Below are 10896 nucleotides of genomic sequence, written 5' to 3'. Positions count from 1 at the left end.
ATGAAACAGTTGGACAGAATCTTTCGGATTTTTAGTACACACCTAGTTTAATGGTATAGCAAACTTTCTAGTGAAAATCTACTCACATCCCTAACTTCAAAAATATTTTGCTGACTATCCTACTACTTCCCATGACCTTTGGCAGCACACCCTTTGTGCATTTTACATAATATTGTTCTCAGTGACGGCTGTAAAAAATACCAGGGTCAAAATTTTACTTAGAGGCTAAGTGCACATTGATGAGCATTGCAAATAACAACATGCAGCGTTTAATTATCAGAGTTAAGGCATGGTCAAATTGCAGTCACTCCATAAGAATGCACTGAACGCTTCTTGACCGAAGGGCCTTATTCGGTGGGGGAATTCATGCTCCCACTATACACTGAGGATAGGCGCGCTGATATTTAGTGACCTTTCTTCTCGTCCCAACCAAATGCATCGATAGCAGTTCCTTAGAAACACGCTTTCCCAACAACAATCGTCTCTTTTTCGTGAGAATAGCAAACACTGAATTCAAAAATCTTAATGCGACTCATGGTTCACGCGGTGGTCTTTCGTTCAGCCCATAACAGGTAAACCGAGTATTTGCAACTGTACAAAACGAATGAAACCTGGCTTTAATCTTATTCTGTGCAGTATAACGTTAGATAAGTCCTATTTTTGCCGTATAGCCGTTACTCAGCCACATGGATGCGTTTCATTTCGAGATATCAGTTGACCCTTTAAATCCGAAGAATAACGATATAAGAACTTGGTTTCAGTTTAACGCCACTGATGTGTGTCACTGATACTCAATTCGCCTACAGTTTTATATGTCCATTTCTATATTACCTTCAGCATCACAGTTACCTATAGAGTTAAGGCTCAAATTGCAGTCACTCCATAAGAATGCACTGAACGCTTCTTGACCGAAGGGCCTTATTCGGTGGGGGAATTCATGCTCCCACTATACACTGAGGATAGGCGCGCTGATATTTAGTGACCTTTCTTCTCGTCCCAACCAAATGCATCGATAGCAGTTCCTTAGAAACACGCTTTCCCAACAACAATCGTCTCTATTTCGTGAGAATAGCAAACACTGAATTCAAAAATCTTAATGCGACTCATGGTTCACGCGGTGGTCTTTCGTTCAGCCCATAACAGGTAAACCGAGTATTTGCAACTGTACAAAACGAATGAAACCTGGCTTTAATCTTATTCTGTGCAGTATAATGTTAGATAAGTCCTATTTTTGCCGTATAGCCGTTACTCAGCCACATGGATGCGTTTCATTTCGAGATATCAGTTGACCCTTTAAATCCGAAGAATAACGATATAAGAACTTGGTTTCAGTTTAACGCCACTGATGTGTGTCACTGATACTCAATTCGCCTACAGTTTTATATGTCCATTTCTATATTACCTTCAGCATCACAGTTACCTATACAGGATAAGTTCCCAGTTTATATTTAGCCGTTTTGTAGCTTGCATTATCGAACAGCGTGGATACCTCTTTTCTGTGGAAGCTATATACTTCCGTATTCTTGTCCTTCTGCTGACGAAGCCCCTCTCAGTGCTTTTCCTTGCGATTAGCTGCATTTTAGCCTCGACATCGTTTTAAACTTTGTTTACTAATTGTCTTTGAGGGTACTACTGCGTTGCTTGTCGTAAACCTTTCGAATGCAACTTAACTCAAGGCTTTATTCAAGGGAAGAAATGGTAAAAATAAGGTTGATTTAAACCTTCAAGTCTGAAAGGACGGGTTATACGTAGATATTACCAGAAAGTCTTTCCATCATACTTAATAACTGCGTCAAGGATTCCCATGTACACGGGACAAGGCTACTTTTGACAACTTTATTATACCGGAATTGGTTGATCTTTTACTACATAATGACCAACGGTGATTAGTTGTCCAGAAAAATTTAATCCCACTCATTCTTCACTTAGAGAGCTTATTGTGTGTACACGCTAACCCTTGAAGGAATGGTTTCCCTATGTACCGTTGTTACGCAGGTGACCACACTAAGCGTCCATTATGGAGCAAATTCGCGGAACAGTTTTTATCTGCATAGGTGGTTATCGCGTCATCTGGGTGAAACGTTAAATAAACTTATGCACCACGTTGACTATTATCATCACTGCATGATCAGGGCGGTTTACAATCAATTCGTAGTAGTTGCGTTATTTCATCGTGTGCTACCTGGCGTGCTTGAAAATGACATTTTTTCATTCCACCTGGACTGCTTCAACTGCAGTAAAATCATCCTTATAGTATCGAAGTCTAGCCACAAAAACAAACTTCATTGACTGGGTTTAATACGAAGATGTTTCATTAAGCTCATTACCAATAATACACGGTATGGCTATACTTGCAAGTACAGCATGCGAGTATATACGGAATAGCCAGGGTATACGTAGTGCGACGGCTCGTACTGAAAGCGTAGTCAAGGCATCAATGCTTCGCTTGATGCTTGACGCCGAATACGTGTTGCTGTGCCGGAAGTTGCGTGCCAACAGAGTTCACGAAAATATAAAATTTTCAAAGCTTGATTTTTCGCGCTCGTTTGGCACCAAGTTGACATGAAATTCGGAGGCGGATATGATGCGCGGTTTCTTTGGCACAGGCGATGTTGACAACATTATAAATAAGGTCCCGTTAATCTGTCCTTTGAAGCCAACTGGCAGCAATACCATAGAAATTCGTCGGTTGTCCGCCGCGTGCGATAATGTGTGGGGAATGTTACCAAAACGTGACTGAAATAAACCGTCTTTCTTTTGTGGACTCCTGAAAAATGAGTTGCTGAAATGCGATAATGCACATGAGTTCCATATCTCTCACGTTTATCAGGTCTCACTATCACTCATTTTACCGACAATTTTGTGTTAAGAATTGTGATTCATTCAAAAAAGTGAGTCTGAAGCTACATTTAATGGCGGTGTACAAAACGTGTCAGAACATATTTTGTCGTACTTTTACAAACGTATGTATCTCTTGATAGGATAAGGTTGTTATTATTGAACGGTAATAAATTTATTTTGTTGAAATTGTCGTAGGCTAATTGTGGTCGAGCCAATGTGCCTAAAAGCCTGTTAATTGCAAGCGGAATTGGTTGAATTCCTCGCAAAATCAAATCTCTTACGCGGTTATTACATGTGCCCTGAAACTGATGAAGGGTACTCATCGTCTGCTATTGATCCACCAACGCATTCACACTTTCTGGAGTACCCAGATATTTTGCTGACTTTTGTGGAAATTCTAGGGTGCCCGACTACCATCTGTGTAACGGTTAACTCAAACACCTCAAACGTAAGATTAAATTACAGCTTCCGGGATGGAATGTTCATCCATTTTGTACAATTATTCTCCCCCTGAGTCACTTATGATTGATGTTGGTCAAGGATTTTTGGTACTTTTCATATGCGATTCTGTCCTGCCTGCAAAGCGAGTCTTTGCGGAAATGTCAAAAAGAAATCCATCTGATCATCAAGGAGCATCGGCTAAGTGTGCCCCTTAAAAATCAGGAAGTTTCGGAACCATGGCCCTACTCCGACGGTTGAGTACTCAACCGCTTGGCTAAAAGTGGCTAAGCGACAATGTAATCACTTTACAATTGGAGCAGTTGTACGGTGAGTCCCAGCTTTTAAACATAGGTCCACCGAAAGACGGGATGAAATCTAGATTGAAAATTATTAAACCACCCCACACTACCACCAAACTAAAGGACCAATATTAATTTCCTAACAACAATATGGACTGCTATTCAAAGCTTCGCAAGATGATGACTTTCTGATCACAAGTAATCAGACAAGAAAAGAAAATATGATAGATGAGTAAACTACGCATTTAATTTGCACAAAGAGTTTCCACTGATGACGGTATCTTATCTTGGCGAGCCAAATTATTGTGCTAACAAACGTCAGATGTCAGATGTGGGTGCCTGACAGTGATACATATTTGTACTCTAGAAGTATGCGTGGAAATGTTATTTTTCATCAAAGGAAATCGAAGAACGGGCGCATATATTTGAATTGTGATCAGTATTTTAAATTTAAAGCTAAAGCTTTGTCGCAAGATCTCTTTTCTGTCATGCAAAACACACGCAATGTTCCCATAAATTATTAGATAGTAGATTATTCTTTCACTGGTCCAAGATGCGTAGTTGAAATGACAGGAAATCTCTGATTCGACAAAATTATTAGTCGGGTACACATCGCCGAGTTACACGAACTCAAGCCCCAAAATCGCTCTACTTTAACATTACTATTCCTAGTTACAGCGGTTGCCGATGGTACGTTACATAAATCAGTATTGTACATTAGTCCGGAATCCAGTGTGAGTTTGTCCAGCCGAGCATACCCTTGGTTTGAGTGCAATATGTTGAATACACTTTAAATTTCACTCAATTTTGTCGCCAGTGCACACTATTTAGATGCGGATGTTTATATGCAGTCATACTTTGTTCGGCCCGATATTAAGCCACAATTTTCCAGAAAAATTTTATCTTCGAATATTGCAGTGCTAAAATTTCTCCCATACATACAAATGCTTTACTTAATGCACTCCGCTGACTACACCTGCCAGACTCTCAACAGTCCTCAAACGCTAGAAAGTTGAGAGCTAAATTTCAAAATTCTAAAACCCTAGAATTTTGCAGCATTTCGACGAACCACATGGACTTCTGAATCGAAATTACCCAACGGAGTACTGTACACTAATAATGACACCCGATACTCCGTAAGCAACTTTTTTTAAACTTATAGCGTCCTATCCAACATCGTCTTTGAGGTCTATGCATAAACGCGAGGTCTTCTATGCAAAACGCTGAAAATGAAAACGCGGTGTAATCCACCATTCTCCAAAGGCTTAACAATATTTTTTGGTATGCAGCACCTGTGATGTTGCTTGATTTGATACTCAGCAGATGGCGCAATTCGGACAGTGTTGTTTACAATTTCACTAATATTATCCAAACCCATCTAATGCTGGAATGGTTTGCAGGCAATACGCGAGTCATATGCATCATGCGCACTATGCCATCCATGGGTTTAGCTGTCCCATCTCATCTGGCAACAATGACCTAATGATTGCAAGTGACTTTGGCTTCTGGCCACTTCTGCTTTACTGCCTTTTGATCCCACAGGAATGAACACGTTAAACTGCGCTTTTACTGTTCCACAGGACTTCCTCCTTCAGAATGAGTTTTACACTTTCGCCCTACTCGAGGCTCTCTTGATTTGATGTAATGGGTAAATCAAAAAGCATATACCAATCTCCCAGTACCCTGCATCTCAGTACAATGCTTATGCGCACCTATGCCTAGTACGCTGCTCAGCGGTCTCTTAGCTGGACTCATTAGGCTGGCGGAAAAATTAGTTGCTCCTCGGCTAATATTAACGATTCTCGAATGTACTTTCTAGAATGTGCGAAATACCTTAAAACTTGGTCAACACGGCTACTCGAGTGAATAGGCCAACTTAGCAAACTGACTTGCAGATAAAATAAAAAACGGATAATCCTCGGATATCAAAACCTAACAAAGTGACCGAAATACCAACGGTAAATTTTGACTTAGATATGGTGATATCCAGATCATGCCATTAGGTAGCATTACAGATTTGCTCATTGTTCAGGTATTCATAATTACTATGGGCATTTCCTGACCAACCACTCTGCCGAACTGTTGAACATGCTACTCTTGGTTAGATTTGACAGAGTCGCACACTGTATAGACATGCCACGTATCTTAAGTGTAACTGATACTTCGCCTGCTAATTAGCAGATAACTGTGATGCCACACAAATAAAGTGAGTAAACTGGTGGAACAATGTTCCACCTAAATTCTACGAGGACTTACCAGACAAATTGAGGGTTCTTAACGTTTTTTGAGCTTGTCAATCATGAACGGTCGCCACGTTCATCAGTCAATCAAAATATCCGTTTTAGTCCACTAGTTTTGTGCTGACAAGATCAGATCGACAGTTTCTTCCCCTAACGAAAATTAGTTCACCATCTGAGAGTGAACAATACCGTGTTACGGTGACAGATTGTTTCGTAGCATAGTGATCCGCATTGAAATTGCTCAAAACAAACTGCCTGATATCAACCGCATTTTCAACAGAGTAGCTTTTATGACAATAAGGTTCAGAGATGGTTGAGGCTTATCCAGAAGTAACAATTACAATCATTCAGTCATGGGTGCAGGCGAAAACATTGCGGAGCTTTAGGTTGTCGTTTTGCCCACCTAACAAAATTAAACTTGTTCACTGTTGAGACGATGGTCATAAGCTTTCAGATCACCTGGACAGTTTAGATGATAAGGTTTCATTTTGAATTTAAATAACCTCACTAGAAAGCTTCTGTGTGGCAGAGAGTCACGGGGTGTACCATGAGTGACGATTTACATGTGCTGAAATAAATGCCTTTGGGCTGAGCCGATTGTGATTGGTTGTTTGGTTAGGCGGTTGTGTTGTTTGCCTTTGAGCGCCGTGCACCAAGTTCAGGCCTCCCGTATCATTCGATGAGTAATAACGAGGTAAAGACCTTCGTTTCCGAAATATAGCACCTATCAACATAATGAAAGTAATTATTCTTCTGAGGTACTTATGACATCAGCGGATATGCGATTTAATTCTAAGGCTATATGAAACCCATATCCCACGATAGTTGTGATGGCTTAAAAAGTTGCCTATCCTGAATATAAAACGGGGTATTCAGCGATTATGTCATTACCAAGTTAAAGGCAGTGTGTATACTCTGTATACTCTGTTTGTTCTATGTTGGCCGAACAACAAATCCGATCGTACCGATGGTGATAGACTGGTTAGAAGCCAGTTACTTGGCCACCACAGTATGCCGATTGATGCAATTCAGCCAAACATAATAAACACCATGATATCAAGGCGTTGTGAGACTGAAAATGAATATTGTCAACATTGTCCCCTGATCAAGTAGAATCAGACAGAAACATTTTGTGTAAGGACCTAAACCATAGCATCTATGTTCTCTATCGACACGGTCCCTACAGGTGGAAGCATAGATGCAAGAATGCAAGTATATGCAAGTGGAACGGTGGTTTGTTGGGTAGCCAGAGCTTGTGGCATTGCCAAGCTGATGAGCTAGCAGGTGCATTCAGATTGATTCTCATGCATGGCTATTCCAGGTGAACGGTATTTGAAAGTATTAAAAGACAAAGATTGATCTCCTTTAGTTCACCCTCCAAGATTTTAGAAGTATTCTTTTGAGAAGTTATCCAGTACACCTTATGGAGCTTCTGAAATAATACCCGAATTAAGGGAGAGAATGCTGGAAAATTTTGCAGCAGTCAAGGTTAGCACGATACACTTAAACACTGGGCAAAGTCACGACAAGAGAAAAACATGAGCTTAAGGTGCTCAGCAAGTAGAATTAGGAAGGCCTCCAAATTACTCTGTACTTCAGTCCATAGTCATGTGAAAAGTATCTGTAGTAGGGGCTTGATGGCAAAATGACACCACAATCACTGTTTAAAGAGATCTTAAACTGTTATCAATCAGTTGTTCTGCGGACACTCATGTTACAGAACTAGTCTTGAATCAACAGTCTCGGTGGAAAATAATCTGTTATTGAATGATTTAATACGGGTGAGTCACCTTTTCATACAAAAGTGGCAAATAATGCATGATGTCAGCCACGTTTAGTATGCTGAGGATTCGCAACACAGAAAATCGTTATCACTGACAGCAACACCATTCCACTGTTGTATAAATAAACCAATTTGAAAAAGGCTGTGTGATTCAAAGAAAAAAACAGGACAGCGAAGAGACGCATAACTTGCCCACAACAAAATTTGAACTGCCTACTTAACAAACACTCAGATAGACAACCTGGAGAGACAATGGAAATATAAACACCGGTGATATCTTCATGAAGGCAATTACTCACAAGTTTGTTGAAAACACTTCGACACACCACAGCCGGTTTCTCTCTCATTGGGGCTAATTAGGTAGGCGCAGTCCCCAAATTTCCACCAAACTTATATTCTGCTTGAACCTAAATTGGACTGATTTCGAAAAATGCACTTATTTGAAAATCAATTTGGTTTCCACAAAAGACTCAACTGAAAATTTTGTACGATAGTCTACAACTGAATGTGCTGCACACAGACCACTTCATTTTTCCTTTAATAGTATATAGTATGATATCTCGAATATCGTGCCAACTGAAATATGAGGCGGCCTGGGTTCAGCACATTCAGTTGAAGAATACCACAAACGAGAGATTCAGTTGAGTCTCTCGTGAAAACTAAATTGATTTGCAAGTGAGTGTATCTTTCGAAAATCATGATATCGTTCAGCTGTCACATCATTCAGTGTATCTAACTAAGCACACGGAGTTACGGAGGGTGAACAGCACCAACGATGTCCAAAGTTTTCATTCCCTACAGCTCTGTCTCAGCCATTCAAAACAGATCCACTCTAGTCTGATAAATGCGTCCTATGTGAATTAGTGAATTACAGTGGCGCAATTTGACAAACACTGCTCTGGCCTTTGACATTCGTGAGTTGGCTAGGTCTGACACTTTAGTAAGGGCTAACGCAGCTTCCGATACACGTCGAATGTTCGAAGGCTTCTGGTGTCAGACCCCATTTACCAAGAGGTACGATCAAATACCTCACGTTCCGTAGCATCACACTGCAATTCGTGGGCTCGAAGCACAAACCGAAAGCCTGGATAATCCTGGTCAGTATCACTAGTAATATTTGTGCTTTCTGTTCTTCTTGAAAAAGCAGATAAGTGTCGCTCGCATGTACCAGATAGACAAGGTGCTTACTCGGGTAGATTTCATCACCGGGGTTTTGAGGAACCTATAAATTTCAACTTCTTAGCCAATCATTAGCGAGATTGGATGCACTCCTCGGGTACCAGTGCTTCAAGGGAAGCGTTCGGCGAAGTCCTCACATACTCTGGGGCCCTAAAATGTTGTACGCACAAAGAGTGTATGATAATGAAAACCTCTGGTGCATACATTTTTGTGGTGGGTGGAATTATAAACACTCATGGAATCAACGGATATCCTTCCGCCCGTATGCATTGCTCCGACAATTTACGGAGTAAAAGCATGGCCTACTTGCCGTTCTCTGGTTTCATCTTTACACGCACCCATATGACGACAAATGATAAGGGATGCAAAGAGTCTGGTGGCAAGTTAAAATGATTCCTCTGTAACTGCTATTAACTACAAGCGCTCACTGTAAAAATGTCCAAAACCATCAAGCTAGTTCGGTTGGATGAAACATTACTCTTCGTCTAGAAAGGATGAACTATGTTGTGAAAGCATCTTTTGACGATTTCACCTCTACCTCTTAACGTGGGTAATAGTTGCTTGTCAGCACCAAAAGTTTTGTCGACTTCCAAAACCGTCAGAGGTGAAATTTTTACTGTTACTGGCCCGTTGCGGGTAATGCATCCAGATGAAACCTGAGGTGACCAATTGAATTGTCCAACTTGAAGATTCAGGTATTCTATTCTAGGCATAAGTGAGCATCTTTTGTCAGCGTTTATCTGGTAAGCTAGAGCTTTCCATGGGTACATTTCGCGTGTGATTTAAAACAGTTAACACGCACTCCCTGAGTTTTTTATTTCTCTCTTCTCCTCGCTCGACGTCTGGAGTCTTGCGAAGCATATTATACCCTCAACCACGATGAAAGAGTATCAAGGCTTCAAGCAGATTTAGTGCTGCTAGAGATCCAATGCTCGTATTTAGTTAATTAATCCATTCTGCAAAAGGAACGCCTGACATCTTGCATACTTGCATACTTATGTACGGTGCGTTACGATGGGAGCCTTCATCAGAAGACCTAAGTTCCAAAAGATACATGGACCGACATAGTTGTCTGTCGTCCGAGAGCTTCTCTCTGATCAGCCGAGTTGCACGTATCTTGCGCACTTCGGGAATGCGAAACGATAAGCATAAGGTAACAAGTGCATGACATAAATCAACATAAGTACTCAAGAATGGGTGACGGTCAATAGCTGACCCCCCACCACCTATAGCTAATGGCGGTGTTGTTTATCACTGTTGTAACCAAGCTCGTAATTGGGTCAACATGCAGTCAAGCGGCTCAGGTTGTTTCAGAACATAATACTGCACAGAAATGGTCTGTGTTCAGGGCTTTATTGCATCAGCCGTTTGCTGTTGCTCTTCCGTCCAAAGTCTAGTCCAGAAAACTACTCGGTTGAGCATCATCTACGTGCTTGAGAAATAATTTGTTATTGCACCACAACCAGACATCGTATAAACTATCTTTCAGGGTCTCAGAGCTTCAGTTTGTTTGAGCATAAAATGGACAGGCAAGGATTTTCAGTGCTTTTATACAGTGACTTCACAGAGGTTTACAAATGAACCACCAAAATGTCTTCACAGAGTTTACAAATGAACCACCAAAATGTGACTACCAACGGCTAATCACTCAACCAGAAGCCTTCAACTCGGTGGCCCAAGGTAGGGCCAGTATTAGCAGCACGACAGCTAAACCACCAGAGCTGCTAAACCGCAAATGAGATGAAACTCAAGAGATCAGTTCGACAGTTGGATGAATCCCGAACACAGCAAAAAATACATCAAGGGCAGCAGGATACGGTAACGCTTTCAGCGCTAATAAGAGAGAAGCTCGCGTCCAGTGCTTCCCTTTTTTGTGGACTCACCGGAATAATGACGCAAGAACAGGAACACGGCCGTTCAAACGAGAGTGGTGTGGCTATGAACAACATACCTATGCCGCAAAACCCCAAAGTTGAGACCAGTAATGAATGTGGACTACGGAATTTTAACTGATAGCAACAGTTATCGAGCAAAAGTTTCCTGCAGGAATGCAACTCCTCATGTTTTGCATGCAGGGAAGTATTTCAGCCGGAAAACTATCCGAAATTTCCGT

The 10896-nt window shown here is 41.1% G+C and overlaps 1 protein-coding gene across 1 annotated transcript in view; it reads right to left on the bottom strand.

Moving 5' to 3' along the window:
* Window positions 1-8543: 8543 nt before the first annotated feature.
* Window positions 8544-10896, bottom strand: part of T265_12951 (hypothetical protein) — a gene marked incomplete at both ends in the record, with an annotated part of 5492 nt that continues 3139 nt past the window's right edge. Inside the window, 3 exons of the mRNA XM_009166440.1 lie at window positions 8544-8826; window positions 9771-10009; window positions 10735-10792. Of these exons, the coding sequence (XP_009164704.1) occupies window positions 8545-8826; window positions 9771-10009; window positions 10735-10792 (579 nt within the window). The remainder of the gene's footprint in view (window positions 8827-9770; window positions 10010-10734; window positions 10793-10896) is intronic.

The sequence above is a fragment of the Opisthorchis viverrini genome (genome assembly GCF_000715545.1).
Source record: "Opisthorchis viverrini unplaced genomic scaffold opera_v5_27, whole genome shotgun sequence".
Classification (NCBI taxonomy): domain Eukaryota; kingdom Metazoa; phylum Platyhelminthes; class Trematoda; order Opisthorchiida; family Opisthorchiidae; genus Opisthorchis; species Opisthorchis viverrini.
The sequence above is the reverse complement of the archived record's forward strand: the minus strand, read 5'-3'. Positions and strand labels throughout refer to the sequence as shown.